This window comes from Ciona robusta, chromosome 11 (genome assembly GCF_009617815.1).
Source record: "Ciona robusta chromosome 11, ASM961781v2".
Classification (NCBI taxonomy): Eukaryota; Metazoa; Chordata; class Ascidiacea; order Phlebobranchia; family Cionidae; genus Ciona; species Ciona robusta.
In genome coordinates this window covers 2,346,362-2,365,160 of record NC_143245.1, presented here as the reverse complement: position 1 = coordinate 2,365,160, position 18,799 = coordinate 2,346,362, and the positions used below count along the sequence as shown (strand labels likewise).

The 18,799-nt window shown below is 39.2% G+C and overlaps 2 protein-coding genes across 3 annotated transcripts; one reads left to right on the top strand and one right to left on the bottom strand.

Annotated features, from left to right (window-relative positions):
* Positions 1-590: 590 nt before the first annotated feature.
* Positions 591-8,921, top strand: LOC149727796 (uncharacterized). Its single transcript, XM_089888487.1, has 13 exons — positions 591-725; positions 1,569-1,711; positions 1,986-2,108; positions 2,425-2,561; positions 3,572-3,762; positions 4,052-4,195; positions 4,956-5,193; positions 5,444-5,640; positions 6,070-6,287; positions 6,752-6,851; positions 7,159-7,362; positions 7,698-7,926; positions 8,779-8,921. The coding sequence occupies exons 1-13, from the start codon at positions 629-631 to the stop codon at positions 8,780-8,782; spliced, it is 2,025 nt and encodes a 674-aa protein (XP_089744613.1). The 5' UTR covers positions 591-628; the 3' UTR covers positions 8,783-8,921.
* A 618-nt stretch (positions 8,922-9,539) lies between these two features.
* On the bottom strand, positions 9,540-16,522 carry LOC149727795 (uncharacterized). Of its 2 annotated transcripts, XM_089888476.1 has the most exons (6): positions 15,256-16,522; positions 11,819-15,213; positions 11,583-11,693; positions 11,126-11,269; positions 10,360-10,564; positions 9,540-9,880 (listed from the first exon to the last, which is right to left on the bottom strand). In XM_089888476.1, exons 1-6 carry the CDS (start codon positions 16,479-16,481, stop codon positions 9,628-9,630), a joined length of 5,334 nt encoding a protein of 1,777 aa, XP_089744602.1. In that variant the 5' UTR covers positions 16,482-16,522; the 3' UTR covers positions 9,540-9,627. The 2 variants fall into 2 exon arrangements, with proteins under 2 accessions (XP_089744602.1, XP_089744601.1); XM_089888475.1 differs by having other exon boundaries at positions 11,819-16,522.
* Between the last annotated feature and the right edge of the window lie 2,277 nt (positions 16,523-18,799).

Here is an 18,799-nt window from a genome sequence, read left to right as displayed (position 1 = left end):
GGACACATTTTCATTCTGTTTTCTCTTTCCATTTGGTAGTAAACATTAAAAGAACATTCAAAGAAAAAATGGCATTCTCATGATTCCCATAGACCGTTGTTATTGTTTGAAACATGGTCAGTATATTAGGATATTATGTGCGAAAGTTGTCCCATCTTCCCCCACCCTAGTATATATATTTAAAAAAGTTTTTAAAAAATAAAATAAATTATTTTGGCATAATTGTCGGATAATTAGAACGAGCGAGTAAAAACGACTATCCGAAAATGGAGGGAAACGTAAGTATACGATGGTAAAATCGAGCATAGCCTATAAAGAACGCGAGCGCTCCTTATTTCTTGCGAAAAAGGTTTAAAATCGTTTTTCTGTCGTTGAAAATTAGCCTGGTTTCGATACTTCAGCAGAGCAGATGGAGCAGAGTATCTTGTTATAGACGAAGAAGCTAAAGTTAACACTCAGATGTATATTAGCGTCAAGGGTATTCGACCGCCTTTTTTCGTTTTTGAGGAATGAAAACTAAACCACCACAACATATGTTAAGATTTTTATATGCATGGTTATAAAGGCGACGCATATCTCATTTTATTAAGAATAACGTTTTATACCTTTAGCCTAATATAAGGGTTTTATGACCAAAATGTTGTTTCGCAATTTTGTAATTTTTATAGTTGTTGTTGTTTCGGGTATATTTTCTCAAGAAATATTTGAAGACTTGAAACACGAAGGTAGGCTATGTACTTTAGCGTTCACTTTAAGCATTCTTTTTGTTTTAATTAAACATTAGCGTAGATAAAGTTTCAATAAAGTACATATACTTTGGATATTCCCTCCAATTCACGTACTTAAAGCCTTATTGATAACCGCAAAAGTGGGTTTGCAAATCCAAGAAAAGATAAAAATGTTAAGAACATTGGCCCTTTCGTGATTCAATTACGAAAAGACCGAATTGAAGGTTATATCTCAGAAAGCTTTTAAACCATGAAGGCTATATCCGGAATACTTTCCGCACCTGTATATAACAACAAAGTATCCAATTCGAAAGGGGAAATATTTAATTGTTGATTCATTTGTGGTTTCCGTACGAAACCAAGCGATCAACCTCAAACATTTTGAGTACAGCGTCTAAGAATTACGGGCACTTCCGCTAACGTCCCAAGGCATTCATTATTATAGCAGTCTAGACGGTGAAATTAAAGTCCTACCATCCAATAAACTGGAAAATCATTGCCTGCGGTCATAATAGATTGTCTAATCACGCAGACGGCTATCTTCATTACATATTAAAACATATAATTATTAAATCGCTGCATTTCAGTCGAGAAGTTCATCCGTACGCCATTCCGGAAGTTAAACCAATATTTTTAGTTTCCTTAAACACTGTGCCTGTATTCGCAAAACACTTTAATCCTACAGCATTGTAATTTACATTTGCATGTTCTCCCTTTTTTGGAATTAATAGCTCCGGAGGCTGGGATCTTATAAATCAGTTCTTGTAATACGAAGAAAACAATATTGAAGTATTTTAAAATTGTCTGCTTCCCTGAAAATTAATATTTCACTTGAAACAGAATGTCTTCTCGATATTGACTTGATCATCTTACTTGACGGATCGCATTCGGTTAAACTTTCAAATTTCAATATCGTAAAGGAATGGGTGAAGCAGCTGGCTGCAGGAATGCACATTGGTCACGGACACATACAAATTGGAGTAGTAAGTATTAATACGCCTCAGTTAGCTACGATATTAGTGATTTTTTGTAAAGACATGAGAACATATATCTTCATGAGTGAAAAAATAAATGGAACGTATTTATATACTCGCGTGCTGGCCGTGCAACGACGGTTGTTATAACGCGCGGGTGTTCTGTTTCATATCGTGCCCACTTACGAGTTACCACATATGTGTAACTTTGCTGTGAGCGATTATTTTGCATGTATTCATATCATGCACCCATATAGTCATGCTATTTGTTTACCACTTACAGGTTCAGTACTCTCATTGGTACCACAATAGACCGCTCAATAATCAAAGGTATATCAAAACTGAAATCGAGCTTGGTGAGCATATGAATAAGGACGATTTTGACAGAGCTGTGGATAGAATCAAGGTAACAATACTTTTTATTGTAAATGAAGAGCATCTAGGTATATAGTACAGCACTGAGTTTAGTTGCAGTATTTTTTTACTACATATATATAGTAGGGTGGGGGAGGATTGGACACCTTTTTATTTTATTTTCCCTTTTTTGGTAGTAAACAAGGAACATTCAAAGAATTATAATACGGTATCTTCACGACTCCAATAGGCCGTTGTTAACTGTTTAAAACACGATCAGAATATTTGGATATTATTTGCTGAACTGACCCATTTTACCCCACAGCACTAGTAAGGTGAAAATATAAATTAACATACACCGTATGTAGTACCAAGGATTCAAGACTTACACCGCCCACGCAATAAACAAGACACTTGAATTTGATTTCCTGGGACCCAAGAACCGATACCCCGACGCTAAACGAGCGTTGATTCTTTTAACAGATGGAAAAGCAACAGATTCATCGTAAGTTTCATTTTAATAATTTGCACAAATTAACACTGAATCAAGACACTATAACGGCAGTCGTTATATAACACTGGGGTTTTCTAACGACACCTCGGCCCTGCTTAATACGGTTACCCCGTATGTAACTTTGTGGGTAATTACTTTAAACTGTTTTAAGTCAATTTGAAAGTACGAAACTATCGTCGCTCAGAATTATAAGAAATATTTGTATCATAAAAAGAAACCAGAGAATTGACATCGTTCTGATTAAAACATTCCAATATACAGGACCACCCAATAGGTTGAGGTTTATATACACCGCGCTTTTAAATGTTCCAGTTAAATCCACAATCAACTCCTTTCATGTAACTCATGGCAGAATCCTGAAATGTAAAATGAAACTTTAATTGGATGCTTGTCTTTCCAATGTTGAGGTTTTTTCTTTCAAGTTTTCTCACTTTTTGCTCGAAACCACATTCTATCACGTTTTATATGCATATCTGGAATTTAAATAACCGAAGGTGACAAATTATTCACTAAGGTTGGGAAAAAGAGACAGTTTAAACTCATCCGTCTATGTACTCTATATGGTATGATATGCAAACAACATTACGTTATCAGGGTAAATAAAGTCTTGTCTGGTCTCAGTTTCAAGTTGGCAATCACGGCCTACTAGAGATATCTCTATATAGTAGGTCGTGTGGCAATTTACTTTTTGCTAAATTCCAATTTTATGATCGATGTTCGGTTTTGTGATAATATTCAGTTTGGTGAAAAATGGTTTTATAATAAATATTCAGTTTTATAATAAATGTTTCATTTAAACAGGAGAAAAGACGAAATACTAATATTGCAGCGATACATTACTCTGATCTTTATACAGCATTGAATAATGTGTTAATCCGCCTTTAGTGACGTTTTAAATTCGGCGACAATTAAACCGTCGAATTACTTGTTAAGTAAGCTGACTTAATAAATGTCAAGTTATTAAATTAATATTTTACATTTGTCTTTCATGATTAAAATAGATACTTGCCGGATGTCATTCAACACGCAGAAAGGGACAGGGGGGTTATCATATACGCTGTCGGTGTGGGTGATTTTGACTCCAGTGAGCTACAGCTTATAACACACCATCATGAAAACCGAGAATTTGAACTTGAAAATTTCGAAGACCTCGATTCGATCGTAAACAGTCTTCAATTTCAACTTGCAACAGGTGTTGTGTTAATGAATATTTAAAACTATATGGGAGCTCCTTCTATATTGGGTTTAACAGCCACAGCATATAAACCGATATTTTTTTCATATGATTTTCTCCACATAACAGTGTGTTTTAACGTTTCTTGGTTTACTGTTAAGATAAGTTATTTACAAAGTTATATAAATCCGGCCCCGCGACTCTAAAAGAGCGTTGTTAATTGTTTAAAACAAGATCAGAAAATGTAAGGTTTAGGTGCCAACGGAATCCTACCTCACACCACAGTAATATATGTGTTATGTTACAGCTTGCGATTGTGATTTGGAGGGAAGCATTACTGAGGATTGTAATCCATGCTCGGGCGAGTGCACTTGTAAAACCAATGTTGTGGGCAGAAGATGTGACGCTTGTGCGAATGCCACCTACGGCCTAGGAGACTCCGGATGCCAAGGTTTGGACATAAGCAATTACGTTCAATGCGCGGTTAAGGCTCGCCACGCTTTTCTCCTGCGGGCTGTTTGGACTGTGATAAGAGCTGTAATTTTCAAAGCGGCGCAGATTTCAGTAAAAGGATATCATACCCCGCGAACCAATGATTAGGCAAAGCAACGGCGTTACGAAGATTAAGATCGAGCAATTTTACAAATAGCTTGGCGAGATTTCTTTCAAGTTACCGACATGGTCCGCTTTGAGTCCTACTGCAATAAAACGCTACCTTTAACTTTGCGACAAAACTGATCCGAAGTCGCAAGAAACTATAAATCTACTGTATCAACAACACTATAACCTATTGTTGCCTTTGACGTGCGGGTCAATCTAAGGACTAGCCAGCGGCGACAGCAAGTCACGTAGAGCTAATTCGCTCATTTCCGTTTTATCACTGGAACCGCCGACACGGTTGTCCTGGCGCGGCGATTTTGTATAAAACGCCTCACGGTGGGTTCGTTACGCCGTGAGTCATGTTTACCAAGTGTCTGGCTGTTGAACTGTGATGTATCGGTTTACCGATCGCACATAATCAAAAATTTCCACAGGTATCGTGTTTTTATAATGAGCGATTACGTTACTAAACCAACAGATTAAACGAAAGCTGTTGTTTTGTTTGTTTTTGCAACAACAAATTTCACCAGCAGCCCAAACTTTTACAACTTTTGAGTAACCTAATTAATGCAACTGGTCAAACCAAAAGCCGACATAAAATTTCCTTACAGCTTGTAAGTGCAATCCGTTGGGAACGATAGATCCTTTAATAGATTGTGACGTCACAACCGGACAGTGTCTTTGCCGGCCTGACGTCACCGGTCGTGCCTGTGATCGCTGCGTAGAAGGTTTTTATGGTTTCCCTGAGTGCAGACCATGCGAGTGCGGAGGCCACTCTGTCTCTTGCGATCAAGTCACCGGAGTTTGTACATCATGTGATGGAATGCGAACTGGCGACCACTGCGAAAGGTAAACACGCAAAATGCTGGTTTTCGGATTGCAAAATAATAGCCTGTTGCTTGCTGTAATAGGTGAGCAATTGGTGCATTTTTCGCAACCGTTTCGTTATTACATAGTTGGCGCTTGTAATTTCTTGTAAAAATAATAGTTTTCCAGTCGTTTTCTATCACTTTTTGACCCTATACCGTTAAAACATTAAGACAACACTTTACAAAAAAAAAACATTTTTGCTTAAACAACATTATGATTACACCTTTAGATGCATTGCTGGCCACTTCTCCGATAACGATCAATGTGTTCCGTGTAATTGCAACGGAAACATTGATCGTTCAGACCCGGATGCTTGCGACCCAAACACAGGAAAATGCTTAAAATGTTTGCACAACACACAGGGTCCAAGGTGCGAGCAATGCAAAGATTTCTTCTTTGGCGATGCTTTGAGCAACTCTTGCACAAGTAAGCAGTTGTTTTTTATCATAGCTTAGCACAAATTTGAAATTTAAACACTATTTACTTTCTATATATTGATGTTTTTGATTTCCGCCACCGAGGCATTTTTAAATTTTATTATAAATGGGCATGGTTCCCTTTAATTAGTGCATGTCCACTATGTCCACAATATTCACTACACTATATAGTGGACATAGCGAACATAGTGGACATAGCGGACAAAGCGGACATAGCGGACATAGCGGACATAGTGGACATAGCGGACATAGCAGAGATAGTGGACATATCGGACACTGTGAATATTGTGGGCATATAGCGGGCATGGTGGACATAGTAGACATAGTGAATATTGTGGACATAGCGGACATGCATTAATTAAAGGGGCCGAATGGACATGCCTCGGTTTTAACTTTTGAATCTGGCTTAATTTTGCAGGATGCGAATGTGACGTCACAGGAACCGATTCTTCTACGTGCAACAGCAATGGTGAATGTAGATGTGGTGCAGATGGTGAATGCTCCTGTCTTCCTAACTTCGAAGGCACTTCATGTGATTCCTGTGTTGCTGGATCGTGGCGGTCGAGCTCCGAACTGGCATGCCAGAAATGCGCCTGTCAAAATATAGGAATTGTGGTGAACAGCACATGCGATGCGGTAAGCTTACAATAGGTAATTTTACTCAAAATAATGAAAACAGTCAGCAAATTTACGGGGCATAATGCGTGAATTAGCATTAAAAACTTGCTGAATTATTTTTGTATATTCACATCCGCATATGTGATCCCACAGGCAAATATTTGAATTTTATAACTTAATAGAAAGCAAATAGTTTGTTTAAGAATTTTAAGTATAATAATGTATGATTTTAGTTAACTATATATAATGATAATATATGATTGTAGTTTGGCCAAGTATTCCAAGACGTAAACATTTTAAGAGTCTAATTAGCCTTATGTGGTAATGCGTTGTTAATTAAAGGGCTAGCTGCTGCCGTGACCACCATTAACAGATTAGCTTGACGAATACAACACTTAACGCCAGCTTAGTGTCAGAGTAAAGGCGGCGTGCCTGTTTGCAAAAATGTTGCGGTTATATATAACGAGTTACGTCATACACAGGCTACTGGTCAGTGCGTTTGTAAAGGAGAGTACAGAGGAAAATCTTGTGAATCTTGTGCTGCTGGCTACGTGAGAAGAAGCGCTGACGAGGCTTGCACAGGTACACACATTCTTCGAATTAAAAAAAAATCCACGGAAAAATGTAACTATAATAAATTCCGTGCTTCTAATTCTGCTCTGGTGCTCGTATGGCAGGACGATTCTTGTGTAAAAACACAGTCAGGATTCCGTTGGAATAGAAGACTGACGATGTCATTGAGGCAAAATACATATCTCTATAATATTATACAATTTGCTTTGACTTTTGTCTCTTGCGTATTTCGTAGTACACCATGCAGACCCTATTAAAAAAGTAGTGTTACTATAGGAAAAGCCTTTTTGTTGAAACATTTACCGTTTCCTAATAGAACCAGAGCCGACAGAACCCCCTTCCGCTATTGTACTACCAGTTACACATCGTCCGCGTCCGACACCGATTCGAGTAAACCCCGGCTGGAGCCCTTGTGTGTCGTGTGGGGGACAAAAATGGCCGTCGTATTGCCATGGTCGCATGTGTCGACGTAGATGGCCTTACCACCAATTCCAGCCTTCACCTCGTCGATGTTATGCAGGTTTCTAATGTTCTTGAGTTTCGGTTTTGGTCTATATCATGTTATAGTACTTTGGGGGTAAGATGGAATACTGTTAGCACTAATATCCCATATACTTTCTAATCGTGTTTTTTTTAAATAAACATCGCCCTTTTAAAATGACTAAATGGGACGAGAAAAATACATATCCTAACTTACCCCCACCCTATGCCATATATTACATGTAAACCTTACATGTAAACGTGATTTATTCTCTGTAGAATAAACTTTGAATATCTCGTTAATGAATGCAAAATTAATATAATTATAAATTAATATGCCGTGCACCATGTATAAGTATATTCCCATATTTCCAGGGAATTGGGGATGTCGTATGAATTACAATCAGTACAGACCAACTTCCTACACGGGTTATCGGAACAGCCCAAGTTACCGCAGTGCTCCGAGATATATCAACACCTACCAACCATCATATAGGCGACCCTCTTACTACCGTGGGTATTACAACCACCCTCGTAGTGGGGGATATCGCTATCGCAACAACTACCAATATAATCAACCTGTAAAGTACGGATTATACAGAAGGTGAATATACATCGCATTTATTTATGTAGTTTTTGCGTGCTTGGAAAATGACAGTCACTATAAGACGAATGTTTTTTTTCAAATTCTTTAAAGACATATACGCCTATAATGGTAGCAGCGACGAGTCTTGAATATATAACCTCCAGGTTAGAAGAAGGCGCACCGTAACCACTGTGCCACAGCGACACACTTTTAAATAAAGAATTACGCATCCTAATTTATCTATTGATTTATTATTGGCTATACTATATAGGCTAACAATGACAGCTATAACACGATTTTTCTGTTTCATACATCTCGTGTCCGCCTTTTTTCATACATCTTTCTTTACACTAATACCTTTATTATATAGCTCGATGCTGCCACCATTGTGAACATAGATATAATTTGTCCAACCCAGCGATTTCGAATATCGTCGTGTAAAAATTGTTAGCAACGCACGAAAGAATGCGAACGAACAAATTCATCTCTAACCCAGTTGTCCCTGATGGGATTTCTTAATAATCAGCTATAAAGAAAAACAATCACCCACAAAGTTAACTCATAAGCCGGCACGAGATTTATTAAAGAAAACTTTTGTCTTAATATAAACGTCTGTCGTTTGCGGCCACGCGAAGATAAAGCAAGTTACAATCATTTAGTTAAAGTTCCACGTTAGCATGTATTAAACAGAACGCATATATCTATAGTATATTAGTAAAGAACTTGAACATAGAATAGTTTAATGTTTTGTTGCTGTTAAATACAGCGAATGTTATTTTAATCCAGACTGTTTGTTGTAGTTTCTTGTCTAGTTCACTCTTAAAATTTAGTTTTGCTTTTATTTTATATCTAACATTTTATATCACGCAGTTAAACCACAGAGAAGATTTTTCTAAAAGATGCTTATTGGGGGAATGTTCGGCATTCAAAATACTGCTGTAATATAATAACCAAAGAATAAATCGCTATTTCAACATCATGTTAATAAACATATTCAGTATTATAAAGTGAAATTATACGTTGTTGTTCCGTTGCATACTAAGCTATAACAAGGTATAGGTTATACAGAGTGCTTGTATTAGCTGATAACCCTGTAACCGAATAAATACATAATTGAATGTATGCCACACGAAGATAAAACAAGTTGCATTCATTCACTTACCATGCTACCAATGTTTGCACGTCCACCAACATAAGGCCATCGCCAATTTAATCTATCTTGAATTGTGTTTGTTGCCTAAATGGGCAGTCGTGTAAATGAGGTATACACCAGATACTCACAAAGTTTGAAAGTTACATATATAGAAAAAAGTCAAATCCAATCTAGTTCAGTTGAATTGTAACAAGAGCTTGACGTTATTAATGAAAATGAAAAGTTTTGAGGCAAATAAATTAAGTTAACTATTTTTATGTGCAAGAGAATTGTTTTGGCGTTTGATGTTTGATTTCAATGGAGAAAAGTTTGTTTCCTCTGTCATAGGGTTTGTAGTTTGGAGCCTTGTCCAAGGACACATATGTCCGCTAGCAGCATTCAGTCCTAAACCCCTATTCATTGAAGTATACCGGTAGGCGCGCTGACCACTGTGTAAAGATACCAGAAGCTAAAAATGCTTTTACCTTAAGTAACAAAGTTTTTCATTAATTACAATTTTATTTTGATGCTTTCAGAGATAAAGAAAAAAAGGCATTTTAAAGTCAGGGAAGTTCGTAAGAGGACAATTACTTCATTATATTTAAAGGTGTGTTATATTGGCAGATGCACGAAGTAATACGTCGGCCGCACATCTGACTATACGCCTTGCCGTTGTTAGCATTAATATTGGCACAATGCTTTCCGCTAGATGGCGGCATTGGTTCGCCAACACTCCAAAACGTGTAGCCTTCTCCCACAGCCATGCCTTCGTACTTCCATAAGTTGCTGTTGTTCGGTTGTCTAGTTGTTCCCAGCCAGGGACCCTCGAAATGCGCATGGCTATAAAGAGATGTATGGAAACACGTTTTTAGTTTATATTAGACAGAAAAATTGTAGTTTTGTTAAAATAATATTTCCTGGCCAATATTTGTTTTAAAATTTAAAACTCATTTAAGTTTATAAATTATATTCTTACAAATGAACCGTACTTCTTAATTAAATAGTACTGAATTGACAAAAAAACTGGAAAATCCTTATTCAGACATGCATACATACATATATGTATTTATCATAGTTTACCAATTGACAGCGCTATTTTATAGTCGTGGTGGGATACGGTTATATATTTCTGTAAATATTCTTTGTAAAAGAAAATGGGACGATAAAATAAAATTAAAATGAGTCATCTTACCCCAACGTATTATATGACACAGTTAGTAATTATACTTTGTTAGTGAAGTGGACGATAAAGTAGAATACAAATAATGAACCATCTTACCCCAACCTTATAGGCCGCAGTCAATTAACACCAAACTTACCTAAAGTTATGAAGTCGAATTCGAATCAACCAATGAGTGACGTTTACCCATTCGATGACGTTCTTGACAGTGAGCATGCTTCCCCCGCGTGCCTCGCACATGGCTTTCGCCGCAACATACGTCATCGCAGTAGAAGAATCAGACGTATGGAAAGTTAAGCAGCGATCGTTCAAAGCAAGTGCGGGGTAGGGGGAATTGTTACAAGCTGAAACATAAATAGTCCTGAAACAAACTGACATTTTGGAACATGCAGGTTAAAATTAAAATTATAACTTATAAGCTGAAATCTCGAAATAGTTAGCAAAACGCAAGAGTTGTATTTGCGCTTTAGATAGAAGTTCATGACATGATGGCCCAAATTAAGAAGTATTTATTTAAACTATAACGTTATTTTTAACATCCTGCTTATATAAATGGTCACAGAAATATCTTATCGATACACGCGCCGCTATACCGCACTCTAGAAGAAAATCACTGTTAATTTTGCAACCGTGCGCTGTGCTATTTACATAATCACATATGGGTATTTTTCCAGATTCGGCATATCACGCATTTATGTTGATGTGGGAGTTTAGATACCTTGAAGGTCCTTTTTGAGCGCGCGACCGGGCCTCAGGGGTGAAAGGTATACGCATGATAACCGTGATGCGACAAAAACGTTCTTATAAATAGAAAAAGTTGGGCCGCGTTAACACGTTTATACTTTAACAGGGACCATAATTTTATATTACTTTAACCACAAACAAGTTCTTTGTAAATTGCCCACCATGAGTGCAAGTTTGACCAGTGCGTATGTAACCCGGACTACATTCGCAGGTAAATCCTCCACTTCTATGCGAAAGGCAACGAGCGTTCGCGCCACAAGGATTGCTTGAGCAGGGATCGACCATATCAGCAATAGGTTCTGCAGCTGTTAAAAATAAAAATTAAAGTAGGGTGGGGGGGGGAGGAGACACCTATTCATTATATTTTCTCGTCCCATTTGACAGTAAACAAAGAAAAGATCGTATTCATACGACTCCTGCAGACCATGGTCAATTATTTAAAACATGATCAGGATATTTTAATATCATTTGCTAAAAGTGCCTGTTTACGAGTTGCCAGCACGTATGTAGCTTATAGATTTTTCTTTAGTTGCAAATTGAAAACAGTGTACTCATAAACCTTGTAGATTGATTTTGAAAAATTTAGTATAAACCGTCACAAAGTAATGCCTCGAATACCTGATGGAGTAGTAACGTTTTCAACAACGAAATTGCTGATAGCAGAAAGAACGCCTTGCGCAAAAACTTGTCCGATCATTCGGTCACTTTCGTTCATTGCTGTCATCATATCTGTACACAGAAAGCAAGCATAAACAATCTGAACAGGGTAAAAAGCACTTAGGAATATAATCAAATACTTATTCATTTTTAATTGCTATCCAGTAAAAAAGTATGCAAAAAGTAGACTTAGTCACCTTTTAATACTTTGGATAGTTCCTCTTTGATTATCCTCTTCACTTTAAACTTAAAATCGTCATCAGCCATCTTCTTATCGGCCTCTGGGAATTGCGCTCGGGCTTGAATTGGGGTTTGTGTGGAGATTACTGTGGTGGGTGGTGTAGTAGGGGTTGTGGGTGATGTAGTAGGGGTGATGGTAAGTGGTGTCGTAGGCGTGATAAGTGGATTGCTTCTTGTGGCGGGTCGACATTGTAGTCTCATCTGGGATCTGTTAGAACTATATCCCCCTTGTCCTTTACTATTCATCATACCAGTCATACTAGAATAACCCATTCCGCCCATTTCTTGTACCATACTACCCATTCCTGGTCCAATACCGCCCATTCCTGGTCCCATACCGCCCATTCCTGGTCCCATACCGCTCATTCCTGGTCCCATACCGCTCATTCCTGGTCCCATACCGCTCATTCCTGGTCCCATACCGCCCATTCCTGGTCCCATACTGCTCATTCCTGGTCCCATGCTGTTCATCATTTTCATCATCATTATCATTTGCATCATTTCCATTAGGTTGTTTTGCATCGGCATCTGTCTATAACTATCATAGCGATTTCTTCTGTATGGTTGACGCATGTAGGCTTTCTGTCCACCTTTGTAGTAAGATCGTGCACCCTTCTGCATGTAGACTTTTGGTCCACCCTTATAATAGGGCGGACGTCTTCTCATTTGCGTGTAGGCTTTTGGTCCACCTTTGTAACCGGCTCTATTGGAAGGAGCACTCATATTTGTTGGTACCTTTTGTCCACCCATGTAGGCCTTCGGTTCACCTCCTTTGTCGTTAGGATCCCTTCGCATGTAAGCTGTTGGTCCACCTGTGTAACCGGTTCTATTGGGAGGAACACTCATATTTGTTGGTACCTTTTGTCCACCCATGTAGGCCTTCGGTTCACCTCCTTTGTCGTTAGGATCCCTTCGCATGTAAGCTGTTGGTCCAACTGTGTAACCGGTTCTATTGGAAGGAGCACTCATATTTGTTGGTACCTTTTGTCCACCCATGTAGGCCTTCGGTTCACCTCCTTTGTCGTTAGGATCCCTCATATTCATTCCTTCTGTTTCACCTTGCATCGATTCTTCCATACTTGTGCTGTCATCTCCTTCGTCGCCCATTCCAGGTCCCATACCGCCCATTTCTGGTCCCATACCCCTTATTCCTGGTCCCATATTGCCCATTCCTGGTCCCATATTGCTCATTCCTGGTCCCATGCTGTTCATCATTTTCATCATCATTATCATTTGCATCATTTCCATTAGGTTGTTTTGCATCGGCATCTGTCTATAACTACCATAGTGATTTCTTCTGTATGGTTGACGCATGTAAGCTTTCTGTCCACCTTTGTAGTAAGACCGTGCACCCTTCTGCATGTAGGCTTTTGGTCCACCCCTATAATAGGGACGTCTTCTCATTTGCATGTAGCCTTTTGGTCCACCTTTGTAACCGGCTCTGTTGGAAGGAGCACTCATATTTGTTGGTACCTTTTGTCCACCCATGTAGGCCTTCGGTTCACCTCCTTTGTCGTTAGGATCCCTTCGCATGTCAGTTGTTGATCCACCTTTGTAACTAGCTCTATTGGAAGGAACACGCGTATTTATTGAAACTTTTTGTCCACCCATGTAGGCCTTCGGTTCACCTCCTTTGTCGTTAGGATCGATTTGCCTGTCAGTTGTTGGACCGCCTGTGTAGCCGGTTCTATTGGAAGGAAAACTCATGTTTATTGGAACCTTTTGTCCACCCATGTAGGCTTTCGGTTCACCTCCTTTGTCGTTAGGATCCGTCAAATTCATTCCTTCTGTTGCACCTTGCATCGATTCTTCCATACTTGTGCTGTCATCTCCTTCGTCGCCCATTCCAGGTCCCATACCGCCCATTCCTGGTCCCATACCGCCCATACCGCTCATACCTTGTCCCATATTGTTGTTCATCATCATCATCATTACCATTTGCATCATTTCCATTAGGTTGTTTTGCATCGGCATCGGTCTATAACTACCATAGTGATTTCTTCTGTATGGTTGGCGCATGTAGGCTTTCTGTCCACCTTTGTAATAAGACCGTGCACCCTTCTGCATGTAGGCTTTTGGTCCACCCTTATAATAGGGACGTCTTCTCATTTGCATGTAGGCTTTTGGTCCACCTTTGTAACCGACTCTGTTGGAAGGAGCACTCATATTTGTTGGTACCTTTTGTCCACCCATGTAGGCCTTCGGTTCACCTCCTTTGTCGTTAGGGTCCATTCGCATGTCAGTTGTTGGTCCACCTGTGTAACCGGTTCTATTGGAAGGAGCACTCATATTTGTTGGTACCTTTTGTCCACCCATGTAGGCCTTCGGTTCACCTCCTTTGTCGTTAGGGTCCCTGCGCATGTCAGTTGTTGGTCCACCTTTGTAGCCGGTTCTGTTGGAAGGAGCAGTCATATTTATTGGAACCTTTTGTCCACCCATGTAGGCCTTCGGTTCACCTCCTTTGTCGTTAGGATCCCTCATATTCATGCCTTCTGTTTCACCTTGCATCGATTCTTCCATACTTGTGCTGTCATCTCCTTCGTCGCCCATTCCAGGTCCCATACCGGCCATTTCTGGTCCCATACCACTTATTCCTGGTCCCATATTGCCCATTCCTGGTCCCATACCGCTCATTCCTGGTCCCATACCGCCCATTCCTGGTCCCATGCTGTTCATCATTTTCATCATCATTATCATTTGCATCATTTCCATTAGGTTGTTTTGCATCGGCATCTGTCTATAACTACCATAGTGATTTCTTCTGTATGGTTGACGCATGTAAGCTTTCTGTCCACCTTTGTAGTAAGACCGTGCACCCTTCTGCATGTAGGCTTTTGGTCCACCCTTATAATAGGGACGTCTTCTCATTTGCATGTAAGCTTTTGGTCCACCTTTGTAACCGGCTCTGTTGGAAGGAGCACTCATATTTGTTGGTACCTTTTGTCCTCCCATGTAGGCCTTCGGTTCACCTCCTTTGTCGTTAGGATCCCTTCGCATGTAAGCTGTTGGTCCACCTGTGTAACCGGTTTTATTGGAAGGAGCACTCATATTTGTTGGTACCTTTTGTCCACCCATGTAGGCCTTCGGTTCACCTCCTTTGTCGTTAGGATCCCTTCGCATGTAAGCTGTTGGTCCACCTGTGTAACCGGTTCTATTGGAAGGAACACTCATATTTGTTGGTACCTTTTGTCCACCCATGTAGGCCTTCGGTTCACCTCCTTTGTCGTTAGGATCCCTCATATTCATTCCTTCTGTTTCACCTTGCATCGATTCTTCCATACTTGTGCTGTCATCTCCTTCGTCGCCCATTCCAGGTCCCATACCGCCCATTCCTGGTCCCATACCGCCCATTCCTGGTCCCATATTGCCCATTCCTGGTCCCATACCGCCCATTTCTGGTCCCATACCCCTCATTCCTGGTCCCATGCTGTTCATCATTTTCATCATCATTATCATTTGCATCATTTCCATTAGGTTGTTTTGCATCGGCATCTGTCTATAACTATCATAGCGATTTCTTCTGTATGGTTGACGCATGTAGGCTTTCTGTCCACCTTTGTAGTAAGATCGTGCACCCTTCTGCATATAGGCTTTTGGTCCACCCCTATAATAGGGACGTCTTCTCATTTGCATGTAGGCTTTTGGTCCACCTTTGTAACCGGCTCTGTTGGAAGGAGCACTCATATTTGTTGGTACCTTTTGTCCACCCATGTAGGCCTTCGGTTCACCCCCTTTGTCGTTAGGATCCCTTCGCATGTAAGCTGTTGGTCCACCTGTGTAACCGGTTCTATTGGAAGGAGCACTCATATTTGTTGGTACCTTTTGTCCACCCATGTAGGCCTTTGGTTCACCGCCTTTGTCGTTAGGATCCGTCATATTCATTCCTTCTGTTTCACCTTGCATTGATTCTTCCATGTCTGTGCTTTCCTCTCCTCCGTCGCCCATTTCAGATCCCATACCGCCCATTCCTTGTCCCATACCCCTCATTCCTTGTCCCATACCACCCATTCCTTGTCCCATGTTTCTACCAAGCATCCCTTTCATCATTTGCATTATTTGTAAAACGTTGTTCATGCCGGCGTTTGATCCTTTCACATAACCCGCCTTCATGCCTCCCGCGCTCTCTTCTCCTCGTCCTTTGGTTTTATTTTGCGCCTGACGTCCTGTTGGTCTATACCGTCCTTCCGACGTACCTTGTGTCCTATACTGCGGCATATTTTGCCCCATCATTGAACCAACCATTTGCATCATTGCTTCCATGTTATTCATGCCCCATCTTCTACTGTAGCCCTGGCTAGCTGAATTGCCCATTTCCATGTAACCCTGACCACCGTTGCCGTATCTATACAACATTGCTTGCATCGATTGCATCATTGCATTCATGTCATTACCAGAATTCTGTATGTTGTTATTATAATTGCTACTGGTATCCGTATTCTCACCACCCTCATTATTCATCTCAGACATAGCATAGTTATTACTCTGCCCCGATTCTCCGGTATCTTGTACCTGGTAGCATATCATTTCTTCCTGCTGGTGGCTGTCTGCTACCACCGCTGTTACGCTGTGAAGCCAGCAGAAGGCTACAACAATAAACAACCTCATGCTGTTGGCCGCCATGCTGTTCTGCAATAGTTGCCTGTAATAATTTGTTTCCCTCAAACATTTCCTTATATCTCTGTGGATCCTTTTTTCTGTGACGTGGGGTTTGCTCTCTAAATCGTATCCCGAGGGCGAAGCACATCTACTCTTATGACCTCAATGTCGATCGTTGAGCATTTTACCAAAATGTCCGGATTTAGCAGTTTGAATGGTAAACTGCGCTTCCCCAAAATAAATGTTTAAATATGAATTTCACTTTGTCATTCGAGTTTACCATATATTATAAATTAGGTTGCTTCTCGTAATAAAGGGTCTTTAGTTATTGATATATTGAAGAGTGTGAAAGGTAGTATTATAATCTTTAGCACAACTATATAACGGCGTATTTATTGAAAATTTGTTTTATAAAAACACCACATTAAGTTACAAGACCTTACTGTTACAATATAATTCTTTTTTACTGAGGGATTAGTAGATGGATACCTGTAAACTGGGGATGCTTGTTATAAAGACACGCAGGCAACGCATGCAATATTGTTGTCCTTATATAGGTGGTTCCATTTGTCAACTTTTCACTTGAACGAACGATGTAATGATATTTTGGGGCGATTAACAAATATATACAAAATCCGAACCTCGACCAATACACATACAGTTCTGCAGTAGCTGCTGTTTTGCAGCTTTGACGAAAAACCCGTTTATCCTTTTCTGTGTCCCATAATAAACGCCTTGGGCGGGTTTAACAAATGCCGGCTATTAACTTTTGGTTAACATCTAAACTCTTTTTAAACAAATATTTACAAAAAAAATGTTCATGGACATATGTTCTGATAGTGCAACTATAGTATATATATTTGCAACTGCACACGTCTGCATACAAGCTTTATGGATGTCTTTGAATTTGTGAAAGCTCAGAAAAAGTTGATCGTGATAATTTTGAACGATGTAATGACATTTTGGGGTGATTAACAAATATATACAAAATCCGAACCTCGACCAATACACAAATACAATTCTGCAGCAGCTGCTGATTTGCAGCTTTGTCGGAAACCCGTTATTTATCCTTTTCTGTGTCCCATAACAAACGCCTTGGGCGTATTTGCTAGTTATTACCTTTTGGTGAATGTCTATATTACGTTACCCCTAGAAAGTTCTTTAGTTATTTTTTTATCAACTTCTAAACGTGCATTCGCCAAATGTTTTTTTTAAATAAATATTTACGATAAAAATGTTAATGGGCATATTTTCTTATAGTGCAACTATATACTTGCAACTTGCAAGCATTTTAAATTTTAGTATGCCGTGTTGCCGAGCAGTTGCAAAAAAACACCAACAAATATTCTTTAACAAATCTTAGGCTTTTGTTGTACTGTTCTGTATAGATTTTAGACAAAAATCTGTTAACACTTGCTGGTAAGATTTAATATTTCTTGTTCGCAATTGCAAACAGCCGTTCCGATTTTCTAAAATTCTACTAAGTCATAAATTACAGGGCAGACGCAGGAGATAATCGTGCGCTGTTTTTACAGCAGTTTGTTATAATCCGTACTGCGCATAAATACTGCACGAGTACGACTACCATTGCGCAAACCTAATTGGCCAGCAGTTATAGGATGTTGTAAAATAGAATAACATTAGCACGGTAATTTAGGTATAAATTTATAACAAATTATTAAACCGGCCTAATTGTATACTGTGCTTGCCAATTAGTTTAAAGTAGAATATATTGAGGAAGAAAGGAAACGAGAGGTTAGCGATTAATATTGAAACATGTAATTACTTTTCACTTTAAAATTAACTTTCGAATCAAATATTCAAAAGGCGAACGGGAAAATACGCATGGCGCCCTCTATAACAGCGCCATGGAAATACGGTTTCAGAAATTGTTAAGTATAACCGATATAGTTTTACAACTTTCTCTTTTGTGTGTACGTATACAAATGATTCCACTAATTTCATTGTTATGCTTGTTATTTTACCTATACGGTCCTGGTATAACCAATGAGAATATTTTATTTTTAAATGTGCAACACTTTATATTCTGCAGGTTTACAAAGCTTCTTCTTTACGTTTTTATATGATTGGGATGAAGTATTTAATTATATTTACAACTGGGTAATAAACCCATCGTCCTTTATGCATCTGTGAAATTGTACATTTTATATCACCCGCAGCTATAACCACGTTTAATTTAACGTGTATACATATACACCCCGCACTTTTGTCGACAGTTTTACAATTGGGGTAAAACTATAACTTATATTTTGTTTATGATAGCACAAAAAATTTTTTTCCTGCTTGCCGATAACTGGTAGAAGAAAGGAATAAAACTCACA